This window comes from Grampus griseus (assembly GCF_964374135.1).
Source record: "Grampus griseus genome assembly, chromosome: 5".
In the NCBI taxonomy this organism is placed as follows: domain Eukaryota; kingdom Metazoa; phylum Chordata; class Mammalia; order Artiodactyla; family Delphinidae; genus Grampus; species Grampus griseus.
The window spans coordinates 32,696,580-32,713,688 of NC_138998.1; the positions used below are offsets into that span (position 1 = coordinate 32,696,580).

Here is a 17,109-nt window from a genome sequence, read left to right on the forward strand (position 1 = left end):
AAAAATAAGGAAAGAAACAACTATCTCATTCCATCAACCCAGATTCCATCAATTAAAACACATATTATTTCAGGTTCAACTAAGAAAGAAAATACTGCCAATTAAACTATGACACCATTAACTATAAGTGACATTCCAATTTCATAGATGTTAAAATGTGTCTTAAAATAAATGAAATGTGGTATTTTGATTTTCCTCAAGCTCCTACCAGTGTTAGAGACTACACAAGAATAAAGCATGTTAAGCTGAAGCACAAGAAATTTAGGAAATAAGAGTCAGTAATACTAGGACAATACTAAAAGAAATATGAAAATATTCTTCTGTACTTTTCAGGCGTCAGTTTTAGATAATTTATGGATAGAAATAAATAATGTTGGATTTTAATATCTTCTCAGATGCCACCTAGCTTTAAAATCCTTTTTTCAGATTTTAATAGTTCTACACATCACTAAATTTGTCCTCAGAGTAAATGAAAAATTTACTGACATCATAATAAGGGTAAACACTTTCTGAACACTCTGAGAAATATTTTCAAATATTATCTCATATAATCCAAGTGAAGGTGGACTTGCAACCCAGAAATGCTGACCCCAGGGTCCATGCTCTTTCCACTCCAGGACACCAGGATGCCTCCAGAATACCATGAGAGCAAACAACATAGCTGGCCTTGATATAAAGATTTCAGACACGCCCTTCCCACTTCCTACTTACCTGGCTGAAGCCTTAAACCGCTCTAAGAACTGAAGTCTCAAGCTCTCATGGCCAGGGAGGTCAATCAAGGTCAGGCTAGTGCCCTAAGGATGCCAGCAATATTATTAATGTTTCAGTCTGGATTCACATTTACAACATAAATCTTTCATATCAGATTGCAGGTATCAGAATGGTACCCAATTAATGAATCAGAAAAGGTCACTGTAACTGATTAATGAATCAAACAAATGTTCACAGAGCATCCTCTATTTATAAATCATGGAGTGAAGGCTCTGGAGATTTAACAATGGACAAAAACATGGTCCTGCCCTAACAGAGTTTATAATATAATCAGAAAGGTCAACACAATGTAAAATTACATGTAAATGTAAAATTACAACTTTGATCAATGTTCTGAGGGTACGTGAGAAACCTGACCCTGTATGGGGAAGTCAGGAAAGTCCACCTGAGGCTGGGAAAAATACCAGTATGAATAAAAGCAAAAACATGTGAAAAACAGTAATAAATATTCACAAACTAAATAATATAAGAACCTACATTTTATCATATAACATGTTACGACTGCAGGGATCCCCAACCTTTATAAAAACAAAACATTCTTTTATATTTCTACTGCAATCTAATTTTAAAATATATGTCCACTAGACACACCATTTATTTGTTCCAACTCTGTCAATATTTTTTGTCAATTCTTGATCCAGGTGACAATCACTGAACAAGGCGGGGTTGTGCCACTACGGAGCAGACTGATTAAGTGCCCACTTACATGCTATTCATGCCAGGCCTTCATTCTTGAGCTCAGGTTCAATGCAGATGTGGCAATGCTCAATCCTAAGACTCTCGGGTATAGCCCCGGTACATTTATCAGACCCACGGGTCATTTCTCATATGTTCTGCCTTCTCCACAGCCAGCCTCAACCACTGTTCAGCAGGAGGGAGTCAGCATTATGCACAGATTTGACATAATTACAGCTGGATACACTGTGACCTGTCACTTAGTCTGTTTAATCTTTTATAGGTAATACACGAAGTGTATTAGCCTTTTTTCTATTTTTATACTGGTAGTGTAGGGACCTCAGGTTGGGACCCCCATCACATTTCATAATCAGCACCACAACACATACTATAAACAATCCATAAGGTACAGTACTAAATACATTACTATTTTGAGAGACTAAATCTAAAACACAAAGAGGGTGGGAAAAGAAGTAAAAAAGGGAGGGATGTTTTACATATTCAATAGAAACATGCAAGTCTTATTTGTAATGTTAAGTTTTCTGATAGCTATATTAAAGAAGTAAAAAGAAACAGGTAAAATTTTAAAAATATGTATTACATAACCCAGTATATCTAAATTAGCTTTATAACATATAAAAAAAATTCAAGAAATTGATATTTATTCTTTTTTTCATCCCAAGTCTTCAAGATCTGATGTATATTTTATACTTATAGCAGCCCTCAATTTGGACTGGTCATATTTCAGGTGCTCAAAAGTCACACACGATCAGTGGCTACTCTGTTGGAAAGTACAGGTCTAAAGCATACCCTGGAATACCCCACTTAAAATATCTAGTACAAGTGCCCCAAGAATTAAAGATCTCCCAAATCTGAAATTTCAAAATCTGAATCCTTGGGAGTTTAAAATGGTCTGAGTCAGAAACAGTGCCATTATTGAAAAAAGAAAAAAAATACCTCTAAGACATGTAAAAGGATGTCTCTTTATCTTTGCTTACAATGTTTAATACTGGAGGTACCAGAAAAGGGCAGGGCAGGGGTGGGGAGGACCCAAGGAGAGGGAGAAAAAGTCTCTAAAATCACCATTCTAATTCATCCATCTATACATCTAATGCCTCCAATCAGTCATCCACCCACCTTCCTTCCACTCACTCACTAAATACCTATTAAGCATTATAATTGGCTTGGCAGTCACTATCTACATTCTGGGGCCATACAGGTACATAAAAAGTCCTTCTCACGATTCCTTATTGGTGTTTTTTAAATATACTCATGTATACTCCATAAGATATCCACTGCAACACTGTTTGTAAAAGCAAGATTGTAACAACCAAAAAACTAAATGTCTGTTAATAGGGCTCTTATTAAATAAAAACTCAACATTAGTTGACAGGAGTAAAAGCTTTCTGATTATACTGTCTTCACATTCAACTGTGATCATGTACTGCTTTTCCATGAGTACCTGTAAGATTTTTCTGTCATGTCTCAAAAGTAAAGGCTTTAAGAAAGGAAAAAAAAAATTGTACGGTATAGCCACGTAATGGAATACTATGCAGGTCATAAAACAACCTGGTAGTACTATGTATGCAAATGAGGAAGAAAAAATGAAAACAAATCCAAGCTGTATCAGTTATATTGTTAAATTAAAAACAAAAACAAACGGGAGGGGGTAGAACACAGTGTTAAAAAAGAAAAAAGTAAAGATATACAGATATGTTTGTATAGCATAGACCATCTGGAAGGCTATACAGGAAAATGGTAAGTTACTACCTCCAAAGAGAAGACTTGTAAGAAGGGATAGGAAAGGCAAAATTACTTTTCACCAAATATCCTTTCTAACCTTCTGAATTTTTGTCCCATATACATGTACTAAAGAAAAAGGCTTAATGCTCACTCTTAAGAACTCATGGTAAAGTTGGAATTAAGACACAGAAACAAAAATTAATAAATAATCAGTGTGCATAAGGTACAACAAAGCAGGGGAGGGCATGATTAAGTCCACTGCTTGGATGGTCAAAAGAAGAATTTGTCACATGCACAATATTTATCCATAAAAATAAGCTATGAACGTACCTATGCCCTCAGACTAATTTATCCTAGAAATGTCTTTTCCTGACACACCGAAGTAAAGTAAAACTGTCAGACTCCCCACATTCTAGGAACCTCTTACCCTGTTATTGTTGACTCTGTAGGCAGCAGAGCTGTCAGTGATGGAAGTCTGAGTGTCTCTGTAAAGGCCTGTTAACAACTGTAAAACAAAACAAAACACAACATGGGGGAGATCAGAGTAAACATATAAATAGCAAACCTAAAGAAAGTAACTTTGCTCTAACTCTCCTAGGTGTAAGGTCAAATAAACGAATGTTACTTGCAATAGCTGGAAAGGACCATATTAGTTTTTTTTTTCTTTCTTCCTTTGCTTGTACAAAAATCTAATTAATTGCAAACTTCATTCCCCTCTCCTTAACGAGAGGAGGGGGATAACTATTATTTTTAAACTATTATTTTCAAATAATAGTTTCAAACGGTTAGTGGCCAAATTTACTGACCTTCCATCAACATTTACAATCATCAAAGTGGAAGGGAAATAATTTATACTCTCAAAAAGAAGAGTAATCAGAAGAAAACCTCCGCTACTCTCTGTAGCAAAAACCAAACATTTAAAAATACTACATAGGGCTTCCCTGGTGGTGCAGTGGTTGAGAGCCCGCCTGCCGATGCAGGGGACACGAGTTCGTGCCCCGGTCCGGGAAGATCCCACATGCCGCGGAGCGGCTGGGCCCGTGAGCCATGGCTGCTGAGCCTGCGCGTCCGGAGCCTGTGCTCCGCAACAGTGAGAGGCTCGCATACCGCAAAAAAATAAATAAATAAATAAATAAAAATACTACATGGACTCAAAATAAATATTAGTGAAAAGAAGCCTAAGTAGCCAATAGGCAGAAGAATCACCCTTTAAAAAGGTTTCTTTGACAAAGTCTCAGAAGAATTATACACTGTACACAGATTACTGCCCTCTATCTCTCCAGCTGGTCTGGCATCCTTAGCCATGACATGAAAGTAGTTAGTATATAAAACCCTTAAATGGGATAAGGGTTAAATGTCAGTATCTGGCAAGTACAAGAGAATAGAAATGGTCAAATTCCAGTTTAAGAGCTTTTCAAGAGTCTTTTCATCCTACCAAGTGATTCAAGAATTAACTCCCCAATTTGTCAGCACAGCTTCTTTTCCAAAGTACACCTCACAGGACTAATGGGGTGCCCTCAAATTTCCTATCAAGTTTAAGAGAGGTGTAAATCAAAGCATTTACTCTGACAAAAAGCAATGTTTTCCCGGAGTCACAAAGGCCAACAAGAAGAACAGCTCTTTGACTGCTCCTTCTGCTCCGGATGAACTTCCAGAACACTGTGGAATAGAGAAAAACAACCAAAATTATGCCTTGATTATCAACAATATGCATGTATGGTTGGGCTGTGGGAAATTAAGTCTACCACAGAACACTTCATTCACCTGGAACTTACCTCCATTGTTATTACCACCATTATAATCATTATTGTTTTAGGGACTCCGCTGAGTGCCTGACACTAACAACTGTCAATTTTTTTGCATCTGCAGCCCCTACACCGACGATGTACTCTTCAAGCGCAATCTTGCTCATTAGCTTTGTATCCCCAGCGCCCAGTTCGCAAACATAGGATGCTCAAACTTGGAACGACGACCATTGGAGTCTTCGTAGCAAGAGCAATGAAAGGGAGAGAACCGCGCGCTCACGCAGAACAGGGGCTAGTAACGCTGCGCTGCTCCTGCTGCTTCAGGCAGGAGGGCAGGTTGGTATAAGGGGTGAGTCCCCCTCTCTAGACGCCCCCCCGGTGCCATGTCCGTTCCGCGTCCGCGGTCTGCACAAGCCCAGTCCAAGCTCGGATCCCCGCCAGCCCTGCACCCGCCATATCTACCGACCGCCTCTTTACCCAGCGTCAGCAGCACCGCGACGAGCGCCACCACGACTGACAGCAGCGTCGGGTCCCTCTGCCACAGTTCCTGCCGCAAGGAGTCCAGGTAGAGCTGGAAGGCGCCTCCGACACTGCCGCCGTTCCCCATCCGCCGGGAGTCCGCGGAAGCCATGGCTGAGATCTTGCTACCCGGCACCGCAAAAGCAACGTGGCCCTCGGCTCTGCGCAGGCGTCCGAAGCGGAGCATCACGGGAGTGGTAGTTCCTAGGTTATATTTCCTCCTTCGGCGGCCGGGACCCCGAAGGTCCTGATGGTAGTTGTAGTTCTCTTGGACACTGCGCTGCCGCCGAAAAGACTGAGCTGCCAGACACAAGTATGAGTTACACGATCATCCTTTAAGATATGAGTCAGATGTCGCCGCTCTCTTCATGGTTGTTGACAAAATGATGGATGAATAAAATAAATGGCTCAAGAAATCTCTGCTGAAGATTTCTAGTCGCTCCCTTCGTGAGGTGAGGTGTCTTGTGAGGAACTCAAGCATTACACAAATATTTCATCGGAAAATCACGTGGCAGGAGGTGTGACCGAAGATGTAAGGTGCGGTATGGGAATGCAGAAAGGGGCGCCTAGTCCACATGGGTTCAGAGAAAAGCTCCCGGAGGAAAACGACAGGAACTGAGCCATGAAGGATGAGTTATCCTCTGCAGGTGAAACAGGAGAAAGGGTGCTCTGTGCAGAAGAAAAGAGCAATTCAGTGTCCCTACACTGTAAATCCAGGGCTGCAACTGAGATACCTACGTTAAGGGAAGCAGCCAGGAAAGTCAATGGGACGGGCAGAGCCTGTTGAAAACTGTCACTCCTGCCCTAAGGGGGCAGCCACCACTCTGCCAGGCAGGTATGTGGGAGCAAGGTGGCCAGTTCTTCAATTTTTCAAGAGAAGCCAGAAAGAAAGGTTTTTAAGAGAAATTTTCCACTTTTTAAATTTCAGCAAGTAATGAAAACTTGTAGCCCAAATAAAACACCTCATAGGGTCAGAAGTAGCCGGCCTAGGGGCTGTCAGTTTGCAGTCTCTGTCACTAAGCAGGTGTCATTTCAGCAGATGTGGCAGGAGATGAAGCAGGAAATGTTGGCAAAAACCAGACGTGAAGGGACCGTGTGCTATGCTGAGGAACCTAGACTTTATCTAGAGTGCACTAAGAAGTTTCAGTTGAGAGTGAAATAGATGACTGGCAGATCAATGGAGAACTATGGTTTGAGAGAGAAAAGACTGGAGGCAGGGAGACCAGCTGGGGCTGTTGCAGTGTTTTGGCAAATGATGCACAGGGTCTGAACCAGGGAAATGTGGAAAGTGGAAAGGAGGGCACAGACATGAGAGATATTTAGAAGGAAAATATATAGGATTTAGTGATTAATTGGATAAGCTGAGTTAAGGAGAAGGAGAGCTATCAAGACTGCATCTGAAGCACTTGGTGTGTGTTGCTGGGAAGATCAAAGTGCTTAACGCGAATCGGAGAACTCAGTTGAAGGGTCTTTGGAGCTGGGGACATAGCCAGGATGAAAACTGCCTCTCTTTTGTGTATATGGAGTTACCAGTGCCTCTGGGAAGTCTGAAATCGTATATCAAGCAGGTGATACCGTAAACAAATGTGAAGTCAGCAATAGGTGCTAGATTTTCATTTGGAAGTCATATGTAAACAAGCGGTCATTAAATTGTGGAGAGCATGAGGAATGAGGAGGAGAGGGAACCCCACAAAGAAGCTTGAGAAGGGAGGGTCAGCGACACAGGAGTAAACCGTGTCCTGGAATTGGCTAGCAGCATCTCTGCAGCAGAGGTTGAAGGCTTGAGTGAAAAGTGAGCTCAGGGGGAACAGCGGGGAGGGGCGGGGGGAGACAAGGTAATGAGGATAATTGCTCACATTAATGAGTGGTTGCTAGAGCCAGGCATTGTTCTAAATACTTTAAATTTATTAATTTGTTTAATCCTCACAATGACCCATTATCCCAATTTTACAGAGGGAAAACTGGGACAGGGATTGAGTAACCTACCCACCGATTCCAGGCAGTCGGGCTCCTTTATGCTTGACTATATGCTCTAACACAGTAAAATTCATTTTCCAGGCATTTCATTGATAAAGGTAGGCAACAGGGACTCCAGATTAAGGAAGGATGTTTAGGATGGGAGGTTAAATTTAGTAAACCAACTTCTATATTTTATTTTATTATTTTTTTTAAACATCTTTATTGGAGCATAATTGCTTTACAATGGTATGTTAGTTTCAGCTTCACAACAAAATGAATCAGTTATATATATACATATGTTCCCATATCTCTTCCCGCTTGCGTGACCCTCCCTCCCACCCTCCCTATCCCACCCCTCCAGGCGGTCACACAGCACCGAGCTGATCTCCCTGTGCTATGCGGCTGCTTCCCACTAGCTATCTACCTTACGTTTGGTAGTGTATACATGTCCATGCCTCTTTATTGCTTTGTCACCGTTTACCCTTCCCCCTCCCCATAGCCTCAAGTCCATTCTCTAGTAAGTCTGTGTCTTTATTCCTGTTTCACCCCTAGGTTTTTCATGACATTTTTTTTTCTTAAATTCCATATATATGTGTTAGCATACGGTATTTGTCTCTCTCTTTCTGACTTACTTCACTCTGTATGACAGACTCTAGGTCTATCCACCTCATTACAAATAGCTCAATTTCATCTCTTTTTATGGCTGAGTAATACTCCATTGTATATATGTGCCACATCTTCTTTATCCATTCATCCGATGATGGACACTTAGGTTGTTTCCATCTCTGGGCTATTGTAAATAGAGCTGCAATGAACATTTTGGTACATGACTCTTTTTGAATTATGGTTTTCTCAGGGTATATGCCCAGTAGTGGGATTGCTGGGTCATATGGTAGTTCTATTTGTAGCTTTTTAAGGAACCTCCATGCTGTTCTCCACAGTGGCTGTATCAATTTACATTCCCACCAACAGTGTAAGAGGGTTCCCTTTTCTCCACACCCTCTCCAGCATTTATTGTTTCTAGATTTTTTGATGATGGCCATTCTGACTGGTGTGAGATGATATCTCATTGTAGTTTTGATTTGCATTTCTCTAATGATTAGTGATGTTGAGCATTCTTTCATGTGTTTGTTGGCACTCTGTATATCTTCTTTGGAGAAATGTCTATTTAGGTCTTCTGCCCATTTTTGGATTGGATTGTTTGTTCTTTTGTTATTAAGCTGCATGAGCTGCTTATAAATTTTGGAGATTAATCCTTTGTCAGTTTCTTCATTTGCAAATATTTTCTCCCATTCTGAGGGTTGTCTTTTGGTCTTCTTTATGGTTTCCTTTGCTGCGCAAAAGCTTTTAAGTTTCATTAGGTCCCATTTGTTTACTTTTGTTTTTATTTCCATTTCTCTAGGAGGTGGGTCAAAAAGGATCTTGCTGTGATTTACGTCATAGAGTGTTCTGCCTATGTTTTCCTCTAAGAGTTTGATAGTTTCTGGCCTTACATTTAGGTCTTTAATCCATTTTGAGCTTATTTTTGTGTATGGTGTTAGGGAGTGATCTAATCTCATACTTTTACATGTAGCTGTCCAGTTTTCCCAGCACCACTTATTGAATAGGCTGTCCTTTCTCCACTGTACATTTCTGCCTCCTTTGTCAAAGATAAGGTGACCATATGTGCGTGGGTTTATCTCTGGGCTTTCTATCCTGTTCCATTGATCTATATTTCTGTTTTTGTGCCAGTACCATACTCTCTTGATTACTGTAGCTTTGTAGTATAGTCTGAAGTCAGGAAGCCTGATTCCTCCAGCTCCATTTTTCGTTCTCAAAATTGCTTTGGCTATTCGGGGTCTTTTGTGTTTCCATACAAATTGTGAGATTTTTTGTTCTAGTTCTGTGAAAAATGCCAGTGGTAGTTTCATAGGGATTGCATTGAATCTGTAGATTGCTTTGGGTAGTAGAGTCATTTTCACAATGTTGATTCTTCCAATCCAAGAACATGGTATATCTCTCCATCTATTTGTATCATTTTTAATTTCTTTCATCAGTGTCTTATAATTTTCTGCATACAGGTCTTTTGTCTCCTTAGGTAGGTTTATTCCTAGGTATTTTATTCTTTTTGTTGCAATGGTAAATGGCAGTGTTTTCTTGATTTCACTTTCAGATTTTTCATCCTTAGTGTATAGGAATGCCAGAGATTTCTGTGCATTAATTTTGTATCCTGCTACTTTACCAAATTCATTGATTAGCTCTAGAAGTTTTCTGGTAGCATCTTTAGGGTTCTGTATGTATAGTATCATGTCATCTGCAAACAGTGACAGCTTTACTTCTTCTTTTCCGATTTGGATTCCTTTTATTTCCTTTTCTTCTCTGATTGCTGTGGCTAAAACTTCCAAAACTATGTTGAATAAGAGTGGTGAGAGTGGGCAACCTTGTCTTGTTCCTGATCTTAGTGGAAATGCTTTCAGTTTTTCACCATTGAGGACGATGTTGGCTGTGGGTTTGTCATATATGGCCTTTATTATGTTGAGGAAAGTTCCCTCTATGCCTACTTTCTGCAGGGTTTTTATCATAAATGGGTGTTGAATTTTGTCGAAAGCTTTCTCTGCATCTATTGAGATGATCATATGGTTTTTCTCCTTCAATTTGTTAATATGGTGTATCACGTTGATTGATTTGCGTATATTGAAGAATCCTTGCATTCCTGGAATAAACCCCACTTGATCATGGTGTATGATCCGTTTAATGTGCTGTTGGATTCTGTTTGCTAGTATTTTGTTGAGGATCTTTGCATCTATGTTCATCAGTGATATTGGCCTGTAGTTTTCTTTCTTTGTGACATCCTTGTCTGGTTTTGGTATCAGGGTGATGGTGGCCTCGTAGAATGAGTTGGGGAGTGTTCCTCCCTCTGCTATATTCTGGAAGAGTCTGAGAAGGATAGGTGATAGCTCTTCTCTAAATGTTTGATAGAATTCGCCTGTGAAGCCATCTGGTCCTGGGCTTTTGCTTGTTGGAAGATTTTTAATCACAGTTTCAATTTCAGTGCTTGTGATTGGTCTGTTCATATTTTCTATTTCTTCCTGATTCAGTCTTGGCAGGTTGTGCCTTTCTAAGAATTTGTCCATTTCTTCCAGGTTGTCCATTTTATTGGCATAGAGTTGCTTGTAGTAATCTCTCATGATCTTTTGTATTTCTGCAGTGTCAGTCGTTACTTCTCCTTTTTCATTTCTAATTCTATTGATTTGAGTCTTCTCCCTTTTTTTCTTGATGAGTCTGGCTAATGGTTTATCAATTTTGTTTATCCTTTCAAAGAACCAGCTTTTAGTTTTATTGATCTTTGCTATCGTTTCCTTCATTTCTTTTTCATTTATTTCTGATCTGATTTTTATGATTTCTTTCCTCCTGCTAACTTTGGGGTTTTTTTGTTCTTCTTTCTCTAATTGCTTTAGGTGCAAGGTTAGGTTGTTTATTCGAGATGTTTCCTGTTTCTTAAGGTAAGATTGTATTGCTATAAACTTCCCTCTTAGAACTGCTTTTGCTGCATCCCATAGATTTTGGGTTGTCCTGTCTCCATTGTCATTTGTTTCTAGGTATGTTTTGATTTCCTCTTTGATTTCTTCAGTGATCACTTCGTTATTAAGTAGTGTATTGTTTAGCCTCCATGTGTCTGTATTTTTTACAGATCTTCTCCTGTGATTGATATTGAGTCTCATAGCGTTGTGGTCGGAAAAGATACTTGATACAATTTCAATTTTCTTAAATTTACCAAGGCTTGATTTGTGACCCAAGATATGATCTATCCTGGAGAATGTTCCATGAGCACTTGAGAAAAATGTGTATTCTGTTGTTTTTGGATGGAATGTCCTATAAATATCAATTAACTCCATCTCACTTAACGTAACATTTAAAGCTTGTGTTTCCTTATTTATTTTCATTTTGGATGATCTGTCCATTGGTGAAAGTGGGGTGTTAAAGTCCCCTACTATGAATGTGTTACTGTCGATTTCCCCTTTTATGGTTGTCAGTATTTGCCTTATGTATTGAGGTGCACCTATGTTGGGTGCATAAATATTTACAATTGTTATATCTTCCTCTTGGATCGATCCCTTGATCATTATGTAGTGTCCTTCTTTGTCTCTTCTAATAGTCTTTGTTTTAAAGTCTATTTTGTCTGATATGAGAATTGCTACTCCAGCTTTCTTTTGGTTTCCATTTGCATGAAATACCTTTTTCCATCCCCTTACTTTCAGTCTGTATGTGTCTCTAGGTCTGAAGTGGGTCTCTTGTAGACAGCAAATATATGGGTCTTGTTTTTGTATCCATTCAGCCAATCTGTGTCTTTTGGTGGGAGCATTTAGTCCATTTACATTTAAGGTAATTATCGATATGTGTGTTCCCATTCCCATTTTTTTAATTGTTTTGGGTTTGTTATTGTAGGTCTTTTCCTTCTTTTGTGTTTCTTGCCTAGAGAAGTTCCTTTAGCAGTTGTTGTAGAGCTGGTTTGGTGGTGCTGAACTCTCTCAGCTTTTGCTTGTCTCTAAAGGTTTTAATTTCTCCATCAAATCTGAATGAGATCCTTGCTGGGTAGAGTAATCTTGGTTGCAGGTTTTTCTCCTTCAACACTTTCAATATGTCCTGCCACTCCCTTCTGGCTTGCAGAGTTTCTGCTGAAAGATCAGCTGTTAACCTTATGGGGATTCCCTTGTGTGTTATTTGTTGTTTTTCCCTTGCTGCTTTTAATATGTTTTCTTTGTATTTAATTTTTGATAGTTTGATTAATATGTGTCTTGGCGTGTTTCTCCTTGGATTTATCCTGTATGGGACTCTCTGTGCTTCCTGGACTTGATTAACTATTTCCTTTCCCATATTAGGGAAGTTTTCAACTATAATCTCTTCAAATATTTTCTCAGTCCCTTTCTTTTTCTCTTCTTCTTCTGGAACCCCTATAATTCGAATGTTGGTACGTTTAATGTTGTCCCAGAGGTCTCTGAGACTGTCCTCAGTTCTTTTCATTCTTTTTTCTTTATTCTGCTCTGCAGTAGTTATTTCCACTATTTTATCTTCCAGGTCACTTATCCGTTCTTCTGCCTCAGTTATTCTGCTATTGATCCCATCTAGAGTACTTTTAATTTCATTTATTGTGTTGTTCATCGTTGCTTGTTTCATCTTTAGTTCTTCTAGGTCCTTGTTAACTGATTCTTGCATTTTGTCCATTCTATTGTCCATTCTATCTCCAAGATTTCGGATCAACCTTACTATCATTATTCTGAATTCTTTTTCAGGTAGACTGCCTATTTCCTCTTCATTTGTTAGGTCTGATGGGTTTTTATCTTGCTCCTTCATCTGCGGTGTGTTTTTCTGTCTTTTCATTTTGCTTATCTTACTGTGTTTGGGGTCTCCTTTTTTGCAGGCTGAAGGTTCGTAGTTCCTGTTGTTTTTTGTGTCTGTCCCCAGTGGCTAAGGTTGGTTCAGTGGGTTGTGTAGGCTTCCTGGTGGAGGGTACTAGTGCCTGTGTTCTGGTGGATGAGGCTAGATCTTGTCTTTCTGGTGGGCAGGTCCACGTCTGGTGGTGTGTTTTGGGGTGTCTGTAGACTTATTATGATTTTGGGCCGCCTCTCTGCTAATGGGTGGGGTTGTGTTCCTGTCTTGCTAGTTGTTTGGCATAAGATGTCCAGCACTGTAGCTTGCTGGTCGTTGAGTGAAGCTGGGTGCTGGCGTTGAGATGGAGATCTCTCGGAAATTTTTGCTGTTTGATATTATGTGCAGCTGGGAGGTCTCTTGTGGATCAGTGTCCTGAAGTTGGCTCTCCCACCTCAGAGGCACAGCACTGACTCCTGGCTGCAGCACCAAGAGCCTTTCATCCACAGGGCTCCTTAATTTGGGATGATTGGTTGTCTATTCAGGTATTCCACAGATGCAGGGTATATCAAGTTGATTGTGGAGCTTTAATCCGCTGCTTCTGAGGCTGCTGGGAGAGGTTTCCCTTTCTCTTCTTTGTTAGCACAGCTCCCAGGGGCTCAGCTTTGGATTTAGCCCCGCCTGTGCGTGTAGGTCGCCGGAGGGCGTCTGTTCTTTGCTCAGACAGGACGGGGTTAAAGGAGCCGCTGATTCGGAGGCTCTGGCTCACTCAGGCCCGGGGGTAGGGAGGGGCACGGAGTGTGGGGCGGGCCTGCGGCGGCAGAGGCCGGCGAGACGTTGCAGCCTGAGGCGCGCCTGTGCGTTCTCCCGGGGGAGTTGTCCCTGGATCCCGGGACCCTGGCAGTGGCGGGCTGCACAGGCTCCCCGGAAGGGCGTGTGGCTAGTGACCTGTGTTCGCACACAGGCCTCCCGGTGGCGGCAGCAGCGGCCCTAGCGTCTCATGTCTGTCTCTGGGCTCCGCACTTTTAGCCGCGGCTCGCGCCCGTCCCTGGAGCTCTCTCAAGCAGTGTTCTTAATCCCCTCTCCTCGTGCACCAGGAAACAAAGAGGGACGTAAAAGTCTCTTGCCTCTTCGGCAGTTCCAGACTTCTCCCCGGACTCTCTCCTGGCCAGCCGCGGTGCACTAACGCCCTGCAGGCTGTGTTCACGCCGCCAACCTCAGTCCTCTCCCGGCGCTCCGACAAAAGCCGGAGCCTCAGCTCCCAGTCCCGCCCGCCCCGGCGGGCGAGCAGACAAGCCTCTCGGCTGGCGAGTTCCGGTCGGCCCGATCCTCTGCGCTGGAATCTGCCCGCTTTGCCCTCCGCACCCCTGTTGCTGTGCTCTCCTCCGCGGCTCCCAAGCTCCCCCACTCCGCCTCCCGAAGCCTCCACCCGCGAAGGGGCTTCCTAGCGTGTGGACACTTTTCCTCCTTCACAGCTCTCTCCCGCTGGTGCAGGACCCGTCCCTATCCTTTTGTCTCTGTTTAGTTTTTTCTTTTGCCCTACCCAGGTACGTGGGGGGTTTCTTGCCTTTTGGGAGGTCTGAGGTCTTCTGCCAGCGTTCAGTAGATGCTCTGTAGGAGTTGTTCCACGCGTAGATGTATTTCTGGTGTATCTGTGGGGAGGAACGTGATCTCCGCGTCTTACTCTTCCGCCATCTTCCCGGAAGTCCACCCCAACTTCTATATTTTAAATTAGCATTATGAATTAAAACTGTCAGAACTGACAGTAATCTTACCACATTCTATTTCTTTTCTTTCTTATGGTCTTGATCCCTGCTCTGTATCCACCACCCAACACACACACACACACACACACACACACACACACAGTTCCTTTATAATAACTTCTGTTAGGGACTAAAAATGCAGGGAAGGAGGAAGGGCCAGGCATGGAGAACACCTACCAGAAATGTCCTCAGTGTATAGGGATTTTTAGTCAGAGCTACGTGAGTGAACAAGTGCCGTGTTGGAGGTGAAATTTGGGGATGAGGAAGCAGGGCTTTGATAAGACATGGTCCTGCTGTTTTTCAATTTGTTTCCTGCGTATTATGAAGGCAGAAGAAATGTGCACACCTTCCACCCGTCTTAGAAGGTGGTGCTGCCATTCTCAGTAATGAGAGCAGGAGAGAATGGCGTCGGAGGCTTCCTGTCCTCTCACGTCTCCGCCTCAGGGACTCCGCAGTCTCCCAGGGGCTCTGTGGGGATGGATGTCAAGGAAGGACGTGCAGACACTGACTGCTGCTGGCTGAAAGTGCTCTGCTGCCTGATTCTAACAGCAGATGGAGAGTTACAACAAAACCAACATAGACAATTTTTTCTTCTCTTCCATTAATTAAAATGTCTCATTCACTGGACGCATTTTTCTCTCCTGTTCCCAGCAGCTCCAAATCACAATGGAACCTATCTCAGACTCAAGGACACCAATCATGTGATTCCCCTACTCTGGCTTATCTCTTTAACTCTGTTTCTTTGAAAAAATGGAGGATTTTTAAAAAAAGAATTAAAATGAGACATTTATTATATTAAAAACTCAATATAATAATGAAAGATCAAAGAAGAAAAACACAAATCACCTTAGTTTTTATACCAATAGTATCTGGTGAACATGATTTCAGACATTGTACAGATATACTGACAAGAAGGCAGTCTAGAGGGAGGAATAAATAAAAAATAGACAGAAATTATTTTCAGAGACTATAATATGCCTTGCTGTGTTCACAGTCCCTAGAACAGTGCCTGGATCATGGTAGGTACTCAGCGCATTGTTGATAAAATTAGATTTGTTGGCTCATTGCAATAAGACAGACCACACGCCAGAGGAATGGTGGGACATCTCACCAAACAAAGGAAAAGAAAGAATTATTATAGGATTTGAGGTGAGGGTGGAGTTTAGGTGGATATTACATAAAGCAGAGTGTTGCTAGACTCAAAGCAAAGCAGGGCTGTATGTAAAAAGGTAAACATCAGGTCTGGTCTGCAAAGTGGACCCAGGGTCTGTTTCCTTGGTTACTAGAAAGTTGAGAGATGTGGACTGTTGTGTTCAGAACCCCCTACCTGCAGCTGTTCCCCAAAGTGTATAGGAGTTAGGAAACAAAGGGGCAAACTGAAGAGTTGTTTAGAAGGCAAAATCAGCAGAACTTGCTGACATTGGATGTGGAATGAGGGGAAAGAGTGAATTGATATTTGACTCCTCAGTTTATGACTCCTGTGAGTGGGTAGCAGACCATGTCTTTACCCAGTATGAAATATATGGAAACAATAGTTGGATTAGGGAAGCAGGAGAGGGAAGGGGTAAGATGATCACCTCACTTTTCTTTCTGTTGGGCTTCCGATTGCTGTGCGAACTCTACCGTATAGATGCACAGGCAGGGGGAGGTGTGAGTGTGGGATGCTGGAAGCAGGGGTGAGCACAATAGATGTAGATGCCCAGGAGTCATTCTCATTGCTTACGGAGGGTCTGGAAAAGCACTGGATCAAGAGAAGAACCCCGGGAAGATTACCCTACTTTTCAGAACTGGTAGGATGAGCCCACAGTAAGACCACAAGAGGACAGAGAGGTAGGAACCAAAGCGAAGAGCTGCTGTGTCAGAGAAACTGGGAGAGGGTTCCAAGGAAGGGTGAGTGGTCAGCCATATCAAGTTAGTAAACAGACTCAAGGATGAAAGAACAAGTTGGTTTTCACAGCTAGCAGGTGGGTGGTAACCTTGACCCGAGTAGCTGCAGGGATGTGAGTGGAGCAGAAGACTGATTTCCCTGTGTTCAGCCATTAATAACCAGTGAGGGGTGGGAAGAATAAGGCTCCACCTTTCAGGAGCTCCACTAAGAATGGGAGGAGACAGGGCAGTGACTGCCATGGGAGGCGGGGTCAAGCTATGATTTTTAGCAAGAAGAGTTTCCAGTGATTCACTTTTCCAAGCAGTAAGAGTCAGGACTTCACGTATACCTGATGAAATTTATGGAAAATATTTTAAATGTGTAAATCGTCTATATTCTTTTTCTGTACTGCCTTGAACGCTCCATCTCAATACTTACTCTGCATCCTCCTTCCTCCCCCTTCCCCAGCAACACACACACACACACACACACACACACACACACACACACACACACACACACACACCACACACACAGCCTTATACACTTGATTATATTATAATGACCATGCAGACCCCTTTTAGAAAGAATTCCTACTTGGACTGTACCCAGGAGGTATGGCTATGGGAAAGAGCAAATGAATCTCGAGCTCTGAAGGAAGGGCTAGTTGCACATGTATTTAGTCCTTCCAGACCAAACATTTAGGGAAAAAATGAAG

General features: G+C 42.0%; 1 protein-coding gene across 1 annotated transcript in view; it reads right to left on the reverse strand.

Annotated features, from left to right (window-relative positions):
• Positions 1 to 5,612, reverse strand: part of SRPRB (SRP receptor subunit beta) — a 38,757-nt gene extending 33,145 nt beyond the window's left edge. Inside the window, exons 1-4 of the mRNA XM_082655035.1 lie at positions 5,412 to 5,612; positions 4,754 to 4,848; positions 3,617 to 3,694; positions 712 to 794 (exon numbers count right to left, since the gene is read on the reverse strand). Of these exons, the coding sequence (XP_082511161.1) occupies positions 712 to 794; positions 3,617 to 3,694; positions 4,754 to 4,848; positions 5,412 to 5,565 (410 nt within the window). The 5' untranslated portion in view covers positions 5,566 to 5,612. The remainder of the gene's footprint in view (positions 1 to 711; positions 795 to 3,616; positions 3,695 to 4,753; positions 4,849 to 5,411) is intronic.
• Positions 5,613 to 17,109: the final 11,497 nt, after the last annotated feature.